This window comes from Phoca vitulina, unplaced genomic scaffold, assembly GCF_004348235.1.
Source record: "Phoca vitulina isolate PV1807 unplaced genomic scaffold, GSC_HSeal_1.0 scaffold1, whole genome shotgun sequence".
Lineage (NCBI taxonomy): Eukaryota > Metazoa > Chordata > Mammalia > Carnivora > Phocidae > Phoca > Phoca vitulina.
The window spans coordinates 91,842,865-91,858,220 of NW_022589704.1; the positions used below are offsets into that span (position 1 = coordinate 91,842,865).

The 15,356-nt window shown below is 39.8% G+C and overlaps 1 protein-coding gene across 2 annotated transcripts in view; it reads left to right on the plus strand.

The window, feature by feature from the left end:
- The first annotated feature begins 14,962 nt into the window (after positions 1 to 14,962).
- DARS1 (aspartyl-tRNA synthetase 1) overlaps positions 14,963 to 15,356 on the plus strand; it is a 58,155-nt gene continuing 57,761 nt past the window's right edge. Inside the window, exon 1 of one of the 2 annotated variants that reach the window (XM_032411213.1) lies at positions 14,963 to 15,222. In XM_032411213.1, the coding sequence (XP_032267104.1) occupies positions 15,157 to 15,222 (66 nt within the window). In that variant the 5' untranslated portion in view covers positions 14,963 to 15,156. The remainder of the gene's footprint in view (positions 15,223 to 15,356) is intronic. The other variant, XM_032411218.1, reaches the window with a different exon arrangement.

The following is a 15,356-nucleotide window of genomic DNA, read 5'->3' on the forward strand; positions in this document are numbered from 1 at the left end:
TGTGTCTGGGTCCTAATTTCTTCCTCCAGGGACACCAGTCATAATGGATTAGGGCTCATGCTATCGACCTTATTTTATTACCTCTTATAAAACCTATCTCCAAGTACAATCACATTCTGAAGTACCTGAAGTTAGGGCTTCAACATATGAATGGAGGAGAAGCGGGGAACATGATTCAGCCCGTAACACCAGGTGATGCTGATGTTGGTGCTGTTGGTCCAGGTTCCACAACTGCAGAAGATTCCAAGGGTTTAGAAGTCCTGTTCCAAGAACCAGAGATGAATACCAAATATATATTTCTTACTATATCACAATACCTCAGCTATGTACTCAGCATCCTTCTCCCTTTCCTCCAGGCAATACTACGTGCCATGGCCTGTCCTGGGTGGTTTTATGTATGTTTTCTCACTTCAGTTATTATATCATTTAATCCTCACATGAGAAAAATAGCATTATTCTTATTGTCTCAAGAAAATCGAGAATCAGAGATGTTAAATAACTTTCCTCAAATCATACAGCTGCTGTAGCCGACACTGTTGGCTGTACTGTAACTACTAGCACCATTTTCTACTCACAACACTTCTGACACTAAATGTATGGATTTTCCACACCAAGTAATTCTCTAATTCCATACAGACACCAACAGGGTGTCCTGCAATTAATTCAATTCTGACACTACCTGGCATTGGCGAAGACCCCAAAAGTTAAGGGCTCAGTCCCACAAGACTGCCCCACTTCAGACATCAGCTGAAAGTAGTGGGTGCTCAGGTTACCCACACTTCTGTCTGGCTAGGCTACAAGTCAGAAGTTCCCATGACCCCCTCCTCAGTTTTGAGAATTTGTTATAATGGATCACAGAACTCAGGAAAGCATTTTACTTACTATTATCGTTTTATTATAAAGGCTATTATAAAGGACACAATTGAATAGCCAGATGAAGAGGTACATAGAGCAAGGTTCTACAAGGATCCCAAGCACAGGAGTTTCTGTTCCTAAGGAATCTGGGATGCACTACCCTCCTGGCACACAGATGTGTTCACCAAACCAGAAGCTGTCCTGACCCTTTCATTTAGGTATTGTATTGAGGTTCCACTATGTAGGTATGATTGACTAAATCATTGGCCATTTGTGATTAACTCAATGCCTAGCCTCTCCTCCCAAGAGGTTAGGGATGGGAGTCCGGCTGAAAATTGCAACCCTCTAATCACATGGTTGCTTCTTCTGGCAAATAAGCCTGCATCCTAGAGCTATCGGGGCTTTCAGCCACCAATTATCTCATTAACATAAATTCAGGTGTGGTTAAAAGAATAACAAAACATACTCCTATCACCTCTATCACTCAGAAGATTCCAAGGGTTTAGAAGTCCTGTTCCAAGAACCAGAGATGAATACCAAATATATATTTCTTACTATATCACAATACCTCAGCTATGTACTCAGCATCCTTCTCCCTTTCCTCTTTTCTAACAGAATCTGATTTTATATAGGTGTCCACCTCTCTCCCATGCATTCATGTGCTTCTATGGGGGCAAAGACCCAGCCCATCCCAGGAACTGGTTCAGACACAGGCATGTGATAGAATTCTGGCCAATTGGATGTGAAGGAAAGCCTCATGAAAGGACTTTGAGGAAAGGTTCCTGTGTCTAAGAGACAGGAACAATAAAGTAGAAGGTCTCTTTCCTTCCCTGATATTATCATGACTGGATATAATGCCTGAATTAGCTGCAACCCTCTTGCTACCAGCCTGAGGCTGAAACCTGCTGAGCTGAGAGGAAAAAATAAAAAAGAACTCCTCAGTCCTTGATGATATTGCTGAAGCGCTGGATAGAACAAACTTCAGCTCCCTTTCTCTAGACTCTATACTATGTGAGCCATTCGTTCCTTTACTGTTTGAAACAGTCTGAGTCAGGGTTTCTCTCCCTTGCAGCCAAAGGCATCCTATCTGATTCAGCTGGTAAACAGGGGTGTTAAGATTTGACTTACATGCATGTAGGAGAGAAGTAATAGCTAAAAGAAGAGCAAGGCTGGAGCCAGAATAAATTTGCAATACAAGAACTTAAAAAGCTTGGCAAATGCTTTCACAAAAGGACAGATACCGTATGATTCCACGTATATGAGATATCTAGAGTAGTCAAAATGAAAACAGAGAGTAGAATGATGGTTGCCAAGGGCTGGGTGAGGGGGACATGGGGAGTTGTTGTTTGATGAGCATAGAGTTTCAGTTTTGCAAGATGAAAAAGTTCTACTTATCTGTTACGCAACAATGTGAATAAACATTACTAAACAGTATACCTTAAAAAGGTTAAGAGAGTAAAGTTTTATATTATATGGATTTTTTTATGCAATGAAAAAAAATAGCTTGGCAAACTGGAGTCATTTATGCTCACACTTCAGAGGCCTGAAGACATTATTATATAGAACACTGGCCTTGTTCCCATCTTAAAGCCTTTGCACTGGTTGTTCCTCTGCCTGGAATGCTCTTCCCCCACATCTGTATATTGCCACATCTCTCACTGCTTTCAAATATTCAAATGTCACTTTCTCAACAAAGCCTACTCTGACCACCATATTGAATACTGCAACCTACCTGCCCTCCTGTCCCCCAGCAATCTTCATTCCCCTTACCTTGCTCTATTTTTTCTTTCTTTCTTATTATCACTTTCTAACATGTTATATAATTTACTTATTTTATTATTTATTGTCTGCCTCCTCCATCAAAAAGATAAGATCCACAAGAGCTAAGATCTTTGGGGCGCCTGGGTGGCTCAGTTGGTTAAGCATCTGCCTTCAGCTCAGGTCATGATCCCAGGGTCCTGGGATGGAGCCCTGCTTCAGGATCCCTGCTAAGTAGGAAGTCTGCTTCTCCCTCTCCCTCTGCCTGCTGCTCCCCCTGCCTGTGCTCTCTCTCTCTGTCAAATAAATAAATAAAATCTTTAAAAAAAAAAAAAAAAAAGAGCTAGGATCTTTATCTGCTTTGCTCCCTAGTGTGTCCCAAATACCTAGACTAATGCCTAGCACATTGTTGACACTCAATAAATATTTGTTGAAAGAATGAATGAGCATTGGTTTTCATCATGGTAATTATAAGTCATCTGCTAAAAATTTTGTATACATTGACATTATAAAATAAAACATGAAAAGTGACTTCTGTGCTAAGACAGCAGATCCAGTTTTGCTCCTGCCCCTAATCCTACAAAGACTACAACCAAGAGTATATGAGAACAGGAGACAATAGCCCCAAAATATGGGAAACTAGAGAGCAGACAGACCAATGGTAACCAACTTTTCAGATATGAAAAGTTTAATCCTAAGGTAGCACTGAGAATCAACCTAATTTGTACCATAGAAACCTCAAAAGAATCAAAACAAGCAGCACCAAGTACCTCTGAAAATGGAAGCAGGGACTGGGAGTTATAAAAAGGAACATTTGGGGAAAGCTACCTGAGAAGTCTGATCCCTGCATCCCTCCCTACTGCACTCTCTTGGCAAGGGTCCTCTCCTACCCTGTCGTGGTGTATTCTCTGGAGAGGGTAAAAGAGTGAATTCTTGGACTTTAGGAACTGGGTACTGTACCAAAAATAGGGGGATTCAATGACTAAAAGCATGTTGAATGCTGAATATTCCCAGAACACTGCAGACTTACACTCCTCAAGCAGATTAGAAGAGTTTTTTCTTGAACAATCTGACCAGCCAACGGGGAAATATCTAAAGATCTTAACATCTGGGGTTGCCTATCAAATGGCTCAATGAGATTACTATACAGTAAAACTCAAAATGGACAAACCCCATCCAAATGCTCAGAGCTTCTAATTATATTTTTAGTCCCCATTTTTAAAATAAGCAATCAAGGATTCATAAAAAAAAAGATTCTAAAATATCACAATATACAGAAAATTAAATAAATATTCACCAGACAACTGGGGTAGGTCTCTAACATGGAAGATAGAGGCCAGAAATGAACAAAAAATAGCTTGTAAGAAATGGGCTACGTAGAGAGAATACTTTAAAAATTACCCCCCAAAAATGACCTTATTACTATGCTCAGAAAGATAAGATGTTGCCTTTGTGTAAAAAAATCAGGATGCTATTCTTTTAAAAGATTATTCAGAGAACAAAAAAGTGCTTTGGGAAATAATAAACAGGATGGCAGAAATGAGAATCTCAATTGAAAGATCAGAAGATAAAGTAGAAGAAATCTCCCAAAAGCAGCTCAAAAAGGCAAGGAGATGGAAAATGGAGAAAAACGATAAAAAAATTAGAAGACCAACTCAGAAAAGCCAATATTTGAATAATAAGGATTCAAGAAAGAGAGCAGAAAGAAAATGAAGAGTATCATCAGAGAAAGTTTTCAAGAAAATGCCCCAGCACTAAGTTACATGAGTTTCCAGATTGAAAGGCCTGCTGAGTGTCCAGCACAAGGGTAAATTTAGACGTACAGGATGACACACTTTGTGAAATTCCAGAGCATTGGGAACAAAGAGAAGGATGAGTGGTAACCTACTAGCAAACTTCTACTGCAAACTTCTTTTTCCCAGGGAAAAAAGAATCACATACAAAGGATTAGGAATCACAATGGTGCTTCAAACCTCTTAACAGCAACACCTAGAATGGGTCTATGGGGGCCTACCCATAGTCATTTTACTGATCCCTAAATGTATAGTTTGGAATGGACACATTTGGTAATTGGTAGAACCCCACATTGGTTCCTGTCAAGATAGGAACACACAAGACAAGCAAGGCCAAGGTCAAGCCCAGACTGATTTGATCGGTAAAGATATAAAAAGCCACTTTTAGATTTTGACAGTTTGTTATTAAATAGCGAAAAGAAGAATAAGCTAAAGATGCCAGCTCCCCATGATCCTTGTCCTACACACCAAAAAGGATGACACTGAAACAAAAGGGACCAGATGACTGCAATATGAGTTACAGACATCATGTTGCTGTGGAGTCACTTCTAGACTCCACTGATGCAGTTCACATTGTGTAGCTCCACTGGTGGGAAGGGCATGACAGAGTCCCATACCTCATTAGACAGCATCCTAGGGGAGATAGGGAAGCAAAAAGGAGATGGCCTTGCAGCCCCTTCTGTTCTAGGATGATCACATGGCATTTTTCCAAGGCTCAGATTAGCTGCAGTTCAAGTCAGCCCTTGCCTATATGGTTTATTTGGATACCTGCAAGGTTGCTTCCCCAGTCCTCAACTATGAGAGTAAATCATAAACATTATCATATCTCTAGGGAAAATGGCAGAGATTAGCGTAACCCTTAGAGACCTCATAGTTGACCATCCCCATCATATTTCTATTTTCACCAATTGGCTCCTGCAAAAAGCAGACAGATACAGGAAACTGATGGTAGACTACTGCAAATTCAAGCAAGTAGTTACAGCTGTGCTATCTTTACTAGAGTACATTCACAAGACCTCAGGCACATTGTATATGGTCACTGATCTGGCAAATTCTTCTTTTCCATCACTATTAAGAAAGCCAGAAGCAAGAGTTTATATTTACAGTCTTCCCCCAGGGCTATGTCCTAAATAAGATTAATCTATTGAGACAAGGAGATCAAAGCAAGGAAGAAGTACATGTAGAGGCTTCATAAGCAATGGAAAGATTAAAAAGTAAGATCTGTACTTTAGCAAAAGGACAATAATGTGTATTCAGATTTCTGACCATCAGTTCATACATTAGGACTACAATTAACTGAGGGAATAAAAGCACCAACCAGCCATGGTCTGGAGGAGGCTCACTTCCATGAAATTCATGATTCCCTACCAAACGAGTCCTTACAATCCCCAGAAATAATACCAAATACTAAATAACTTCCAGGACTATTTAATCTTTCCTGTTCTCCTCAAATCACCAATCTCTCTTTTCTCCCTCCCCTACAGCCACACCCACCATTCATGACTTAGCCTCTTCTTAGAGAAAACAGAACTCATCAAATGGGAGTTCTTTCCTTTTCCTGAAACCAAACACCTATAGCTATCCTAGCATCCTCTCCTTCAGAAAGGCAGTGTTCTTAACCAATGTAAGAGGTTAAGAACACGGATTCTGGAACCACACTCCCTGAATTCAAATATATCTTTTAATGGCTCTGTAACCATAGGCAAGTTACTTCACATCTTTTTGCCTCAATTTCCCCGTATGGAAAAAGATTGTAATATTGTCTCTCTAATAATATTGGTATAACAATTAAGTGAGTTACAGAGGCAAGAGGAAAATGGCCGAGTAGGAAGTAGTGAGCTCACCTCCTCCCACGGACACACAAAAGATACAACTAAATATAGAGCAACTTTCTGAAAATGACCTGAAGACTAACATAACAGCTCTTCCACAGCTGAAAATATAAAGAAAAAGCCACATCCAGAGGGTAGGAGGGAGAGAGATGCAGTCTGGTCAGGAACCAAACCCAAAAATACTTTTAGGACATGTGTAGAGAAGCAGGGATCTGTAAGAACTTTACCCAGGAACAGAAGTGCTGGTGGGCACCATTTCTCTTCCCCTCCTTTATCCTACCTGGCCCAACAGTGGTGGGTGCCAGTTCTGACACTCTCCCTCCACCTTGCCAGGACCACTCAACCTACCCTGATGTTCCCCTGCAGACCTGCCCCACCCAACCCACATATTCCAGCAGGCACCACTTCCCCAAAGTGACTACCATCCTGCCACACCCAATAGACAGCCTTGACCAGGACCAGTGCTCCTTCAAAATGATTTCCACCCAGGGGAAAGGAGGAAGGCCAGCCCCATCCACCAGCACATCTACAGTAGTTATAGCCCAGTTACAATAGGAGGGTACACACAGCCCACACAGGGAATATCCTTGGAGTGCCTGGTTCTGGTAACCAGGGTGGATTGTGCTTCTGGGCCCCATAAGACACCTTCTTTATATGGCCACTACTTTCAAGACATGGAGATGTAGCTGACCTTCCTAACACCCAGAAACAACATGCCAAATGAAAGAACAAGACAAAAACCTCAGAAAGAGAACTAAAGAGGGGCACCTGGCTGGCTCAGCCAGAAGAGCATGTGACTCTTGATCTCAGGGTCATGAGTTTGAGCCCCACATGGGGTGTAGAGATTACTTACAATAAAACTAAAAAAAAAAAAAAGAAGAACTAAATGAAACAGAGATAAGCAATCAACCTAATAAAGAGGTCAAAGTAATGGTCCATAAGGATGCTCAACGAAGTTGGGAGAACAGTGGATGAATTCAATGAAAACTTTAACAAAGATATAAAAAAGAACCGATCAGATCTAAAAAATACAATAACTGAAATGAAAAACACACTAGAGGGAATCAACAGCAGATTAGAAGATTCAGAAGAACAGATCAGGAATCTGGAAGATGGGTAATGAAAATCACCCAAGCTGAACAGCAAAAAGAATTTTTATAAAAATGAAGAATTTTAAGGGACCTCTGGAAAAACATCAAGCATACTAACATTCACATTATAGGGGTCCCGTAAAGAGAACAGAGAGAGAAAGGGACAGAAAATTTATTTGAAGAAATAATAGCTGAAAACTTCCCTAACCTGGGGGAAAAAACAGACATCCAGATCCAGGAAGCACAGAAAGCCCCAGACAAGATGAACCCAAAGAGGCCACACCAAGACACATAAAAACTAAAATGTTAAAAATTAAAGATAAAGACAGAACATTAAAAGCAGCAAGAGAGAAGCAACTAGTTACCTATAAGAGGAAACCCTATAAGGCTATCAGCTGATTTTTCAGGAGAAATTTTGCAGGCCAGAAGAGAGTGGCATGATATGTTCTAAGTGCTGAAAGGAAAAAACCAACAACCAAGAATACTCTACCTGATAAAGTTATCATTCAGAATTGAAGGAGAAACAAAAAATTTCCAAAGGGGTTTATCACCACTAAACCAGACTTATAAGAAATATTAAAGGGACTTATTTACGTGGAAAAGAAAAAATCATAACCAAAAGTAAAAAAAATTATGAAAGAAAAATTTCACTGGTAAAAGCAAACATACAGTAAAGGTAATAGATCAATCATTTACATAGCTATTATGAAGGTTAAAAAGATAAAAGTAGTAAAAATCAACTACATTTACAGTAATTAGTTAAGGGATACACAAAATGAAAAGACATAAAATATAACATCAAAAACATAAAATGTGGAAGGGGGTGTAAAAATGTAGTGCCTTTAGAATGTGTTTGAACTTAAGCAACCATCAACTTAAAATAGACTGCTATGTACATAGGGTGTTACACATGAACCACGTGGTAACCACAAACCAAAATTCTATAACAGGTACACAAAAAATAAAGAGAAAGTTATCCAAGCATAACACTAAAAAAATTCATTAATTCACCAGGGAAGAGAGCAAGATAAGAAAAAAGGAATAGAGAAGAACTACAAAAACAACCAGACATTTAACAAAATGACAATAAGTACACACCTAACAAAATGACAATAAGTACACACCTAACAATAATAACTTTAAAGGTAAATGGACTAAATACTCCAATCAAAACACAAAGGGTGACTAAATAGGTAAAGAACAAGACCTATAAGAGACTCATTTCAGATCTCAAGTCACATACAGACCAAAAATGAAGGGATGGAAAAAGATATTCCATTCAAATGGAAGTGAAGAAAAAACTGGTGTAGCAATACTTATATCAGATAAAATACACTTTACTATTTTTTAAAGATTTTATTTATTTATTTGACAGAGAGAGAGAGCACACGCAGGGGGAGCAGCAGGCAGGGGGAGAGGGAGAAGCAGGCTCCCCGACAAGCAGAGAGCCCAACACGGGGCTCAATCCCAGGACCCTGGAATCATGACCTGAGCCGAAGGCAGATGATTAACCAACTGAGCCACCCAGGCACCCCAGACAAAATAGACTTTAAAACAAAGACTATAACAAGTAACAAAGAAGGGCATCACATAATAAAGGGATCAATCCAACAAGAGGATATAACATTTGTGAATATTTATGCACCTACAAAGGAGCACCTAAATATGTAAAGCAAATGTTGAAAGACTTCAAGGGAGAAATTGACAAGCAATACAATAATAGTAAGAGACTTTAATACCCCACTTACATCAGTGGATAGATCATCCAAACAGAAAATCAACAAGGAAACAGTGGTTTTAAATGACACATTTGACCAGATGGACTTAACAGATATATAGAGAACATTTCATCCCAAAACAGCAAAAGACACATTCTTTTCAAATGCACATGGAACATTCTCCAGGACAGATCACATATTAGGCCAAAAAACAAGTCTCAGTCAATTTAAGAAGACTACAATCATATCAAACATCCTTTCCAACCACAATGGTACAAAACTAGAAATCAGTTACAAGAAAAAAGTCAGAATAAAACCCACAAACATGGAAAATAAACAACAAACTACTAAACAACCATGGGTCAACAAAGAAATCGAAGAGAAAATTAAAAAATACTTTGAGACAAATGAAAATGGAAACAAAATGGTCCAAAATCTTTGGGATACAGTAAGCAATTCTAAGAAGAAAGATTATAGCAATTCAGGCCCACCTCAAGAACCAAGAAAAATCTCAAATAAACAATCTAACCTTACCACTAAAGGAGCTAGAAAAGAGAATAATCAAAGCCCAAAGTTAGTAGAAGAAATTAAATAATAAAGATGAGAGTAGAAATAAACAAAACAAACAAAAAACAATATAAAAGATGAATGAAACTAAGAAATGTTCTCTGAAAAGATAAACAAAATTGATAAACCTTTAGCCATACTCTCAAGAAATAAAAGAGAGAACTCAAATAAATGAAAGAAATCAGATGAAAGACAACTTACAACTGAGACCACAGAAATACAATTATAAGAGACTAGAAAATTATGCCAACAAAATGGACAACAAAAAAGAAATAGATAAATTCCTAGAAACACACAATCTACCAAGACTGAATTATATCTGAACAGACTGATTACTAGTAATAAAATTGAATCAATACAAAAACTCCCAACAAAGAGAAGTCCAGGACCAGATGGCTTAACAAGTGAATTCTACCAAATATTTTAAAAGTTAATTCCTATCCTTCTCAAGCTATTCCAAAATATAGAAGAGGAAAGAATACTTCCAAATTCATCCTATGAGGCCAACATTACCTGATACCAAAACCAAACAAAGACACCACAAAAAAAGAAAGTTATAGGCCAATATCCCTGATGAACATAAATGCAAAAATCTTCAACAAATATTAGCAAATCTAATTCAACAATACATTAAAAGGATTATAAACCACGATCAAGTGGGATTTATTCTAGGGATACAAGGGATGGTTCAACATCCACAAATCAATCAATGTGATATATCACATCAACAAAATGAAGGATAAAAACCATACGATCATCTCAATAGATACAGAAAAGGCATTTGACAAAATTCAACATCCATTCATGATAAAAACTTTCAGCAAAGTGGGTATAGAGGGAAGGTCATTTATGACAAACCCACAGCTAACATCATACTCAATAGTGAAAAGCTAAACGCTTTTCCTCTGAGATCAGAAACAAGATAAGGATGCCCCCTGCCACCACTTTTATTCAACTGGAAGTCCTACCCACAGCAATCACACAACAAAAAGAAATAAAAGGCATCCAAATTGGCAAGAAAGAAGTAAAATTTTCACTATTTGCAGATGACATGATACTATATGAGAAAACCTTAAAGACTCCACCAAAGAACTATTAAAACTGATAAAGGGAATCAGTAAAGTTGCAAGATACAAAATTAATATATAGAAATATATTGCATTTGTATACACCAATAACAAACTAGCAGAAAGAGAAATTAAGGGGCACCTGGGTGGCTCAGTCATTAAACGTCTGCCTTCGGCTCAGGTCATGATCCCAGGGTCCTGGGATCAAGCCCCGTGTCAGGCTCCCTGCTCCGTGGGAAGCCTGCTTCTCCCTCTCCCACTTCCCCTGCTTGTGTTCCTGCTCTTGCTGTCTCTCTCTCTCTGTGAAATAAATAAAATCTTTAAAAAAGAAAGAGAAATTAAGAAAACAGTCCCATTTGGGCGACTGGGTGGCTCAGTTGGTTAAGCGACTGCCTTCAGCTCAGGTCATGATCCTGGAGTCCCAGGATCGAGTCCCACATCGGGCTCCCTGCTCGGCGGGGGGTCTGCTTCTCCCTCTGCCCTCTTCCCTCTCGTGCTCTCTGTCTCTCATTCTCTCTCTCTCAAATAAATAAATAAAATCTTTAAAAAGGAAAAAAGAAAACAATCCCATTTATAATTACATCAAAAAGAATAAAATATCTAGGAATAAATTTAACCAAGGAGGTGAAAGACCTGTACTCTGAAAACTATAAAACATTGATAAAAGAAATTGAAGATAACATAAATAAATGGAAAGATGCTCACAGATTAGAAGAATTGATATTGTTGGGGCGCCTGGGTGGCTCAGTCGTTAAGCGTCTCCCTTCAGCTCAGGTCATGATCCCAGGGTCCTGGGATGGAGCCCCACATTGGGCTCCCTGCTCCATGGGAAGCCTGCTTCTCCCTCTCCCACTCCCCCTGCTTGTGTTCCCTCTCTCACTGTGTCTCTCTCTGTCAAATAAATAAAATCTTTAAAAAAAAAAAAAAGAATTGATATTATTAAAATGTCTATACTACCCAAAACAATCTACAGATTCAGTGCAATTCCTATCAATATACCAATAGCACTTTTCACATCATTAGAATGAATAATCCTAAAATTTGTATAGTACCAAAAAATATGCCAAATAGCCAAAGGAATCTTGAGAAAAGCAAAGCTGGAGGTATCACATTCCTAGATTTCAAACTATAGTACAAAACTATAGTAATCAGAGAGTATGGCAGTGGCACAAAAACAGACACATATATCAATGAAACAGAACAGAGATCCCAGGAATAAACCCAAGCTTATATGGTCAATTAATCTACAACAAAGGAGACTATACAATGGGGAAAAGACAGTCTCTTCAATAAATGGTGCTGAGCAAACAGGACAGCTACTCGAAAAAGAATAAAAATGGACTGCTTTTTTACACCACAGGCAAAAATAAACTCAAAATGGATTAAAGACCTAAATATAGAACCTGAAACTATAAAAATCCTAGAAGAATAGAGGCAGTAATCTCTTTAACATCAGGCTTAGCAACATTTTTCCAGATATTTTTCCTCAGACAAGGGAAACAAAAGCAAAAATAAACTATTGGGACTACACCAAAAAAAAAAAAAAAAAAAAAAAAAAAAGGCTTTAAAAAAAAAAAAAAAAAATCAACAAAACAAAAAGGCAGCCTACTGAATAGAAGAAGATATTTGCAAATGATGTTATCTGATAAGGGATTACTATTCAAAACATATGAAGAATTTATACAACTCAACACCCCCCAAAAATCTGATTAAAACAGGCAGAGGACCTGAACAGATATTTTTCCAAAGACATACAAATGACCAACAGATACATGAAAAGATGCTCAACATCACTAATCGTCAGGAAAATGCAAATCAAAGCCACAGTAAGATATCATCTCACACCTGTCAGAATGGCTAGTATCAAAAAGACAAGAAATAACAAGTGTTAGCAAGGATGTGGATAAAAAGGAACCCTTGGGCACTGTGGGTGGGAATGTAAATTGGTGCAACCATTATGGAAAACAGTACGGAGTTTCCTCAAAAAATCAAAAATAGTACTACCATATGATTCAGTAATTCCACTCTGGGTATTGACCCAAAGAAAATGAAAACCCTAATTTTAAAAAAACCCTAATTAAAAAAGATATATGCACTTCTATGTTCATTGCAGCATTATTTACAATAGCCAAGACATGGAAGCAACCTAAGTGTCCACTGATAGATGAGTGGACAAAGACAATGTGGTATATACACAATGGAATATTTCTCAGCCATAAAAAGAATGAAATTTTGCCATCGAGGGCAACATGGGTAGACCTAGAGGGCATTATGCTGAGTGAAATAAGTCAGACGGAGGAAGACAAATATATGATTTTACTTATATGTAGAATCTAAAAAAGAAAAGAACAAAATGTAGAATCATAAATACAGGGAACTGGTGGTTGCCAGAGGGGAGAGGGTGAGGGGATGGGCAAAACAGGTAAAGGGGATTAAGAGGTACAAACTTCCAGTTATAAAATAAGTTGTTGGCGGTGGGGGAGCCTGGGTGGCTCAGTCGGTTAAGCGTCTGCCTTTAGCTCAGGTCATGATTCCAGAGTCCTGGGATCTAGCCCCTAGTTGGGCTCTCTGCTCAGCGGGGAGTCTGCTTCTCCCTCTCCTTCTGATCTCTTTCTCTTGCTCTCTCTCAAATAAATAAAATCTTTAAAAAGTAAAAAAAAAATTTAAAAAATAAGTCATGGGGATATAAAGTACAGCATAGGGAATATAACCAATAATATTGTAATAAAGTTATATGGTAATAGATGGTAACTGCAGTTTATGTGGTAAGCATTTCATAACATATATAAAAGTTGAATCACTATATCGTACACTTAATATTGTTTCATCTAAGAACTTTTAAAAATTTAAAACACTGATAATGCTCGGCAAATAGTAAGCACCATATAAAGGTTTGTTAGAATCACTTTCGCAGTACTTTCATTTCTTCACTGTCACTCACTTCTCAGCCAATTCTGACCCCATCACTTTGCCATAAACAGTGTTTACTAAGAATACCAATGGCCTCTATGTTACTAAATCCAACGAATATTTTTCAGTCATCATCTTACTTGAGGTCTACGTAGCAGTTGAGGATCAATGTTAATACTCTCTTCCTGTAACATTCTTTTCTAGTCCAGGACTTCAATTACCACCTACCTCTCCTGTCTTACCCGTCTTTATCCATAGCCCAGACCTCTATTTTATGCTCCAGACCCCACAAGGCCAGCGATTAGCTGGACATCTCCCCTCGGATGTCTCAAAAGCATTTCATGCGTACTACCTCCAAACCTGACCATGATCTTTCTCTCTTTACCCCCTCGTCTTGAATATTCTGTTTTTTCAGTCCCTCTTCACCTGGCTGGCCCCTACACCTACTTTAGATTTTAGTTGAAGAATCACTTCCTCAGGGAACCCTGAGGTGAATGCCCTCAAAGAAACTTTCATAGCATCTCTCTTCTCAGCTACAATCAGAAAAAAGGTAAGCTACACAAGGGCAGGAATGTCTGTCTTCTCACGACTGTATCCAAGGACCTAAATTAGGCAGCCTCCAGAGCCCTTTTATTTGCCCTGGGATCTCTCTGCACTCTTTAACGAGTATTAACTGTGCCACTTGTGCCTGGCTAAGACATTACTAAGATAGTTAAAACTTGACAGAGTGCAAAGAAGTCTAGCAGGAGAGACAGTAATCTAGCCCCCAAATTACTTTCACTTGCGATAAACGGCTCATGGATCACAATTTTTTAAAAGCCTAACAGGGTGATTTGTCCCTTGAACAACCAACATTATGCACATCCTGAAATAATGCAGTGGGTCCAGGTAATCAGTGCAATTGTATGGGGTTTCTACCATTATGTTGACACCTCACCTATCACTTGGGTAGTGGTACTCAATCCTACCTTAGCAAGCCAACTGCTTTTAACCCAGCACTCCTGTGACCCCAATACAGAGAGCAGTTTGCGAAGAGGTCTCCCGTAAACGCAGGCAGCTACGATGCCGCTGCGGAGTATGAAGGCGGGAAAGTCCGAGGGAGGAAAAGCCGACGCCTGAGCTTGGGTGAATGTTTTAGGGAACCGTCTGCATTTAAAGCCAGTAGGGGTAAATAAGACTGAAATGAGAACCGAGCAAAAGTCGCAGCGGGGATAAGAGTGAAAAACGACGGAGGTCCGGGGCATGCCCACTCCTCAGGCACCCAAGTCCTCAGAGCCAGTCCCGCGAGACTCCGAACGCATTCCCAGGGACTCCCTCAAACTCCAGGTAAACGCCCGTAGGGGCGGGGCAAGAAGAGACGGCGGCACTGAGGAGCTCGCCTTACACGCTCAAGAATCTCAGTTCTCGCGATCTTTCCGAGGCCGACCCTCCACAGGGAGTCCGAGCGCGCGTGCTGGCTGGAGTGCCGGGAGGGCGGAGACTGTGTGGCAGAGAGCAGCCCCGTTGCCTGTCCTACGGAAGCCTGCGAGGAAGGGTGGTGACCGCTGCCCCGTCCCATTGTCCCGATGCCCAGCGCCAACCAAAGCCGCAAGAGTCAGGAGAAGCCGCGGGAGATCATGGATGCGGCGGAAGTGGGTGTCCTCCTTCCTCGGGGCTGGGAAAACAGACCCCCTGGGCCGCACCGCGCTGAGGGAGGGAGTAGGGTGAGCGGGGCCCTGCCTCCGGCTCCCTTTTGGCACTTGGCTTGCAGGCCGCGGGCCTGGGG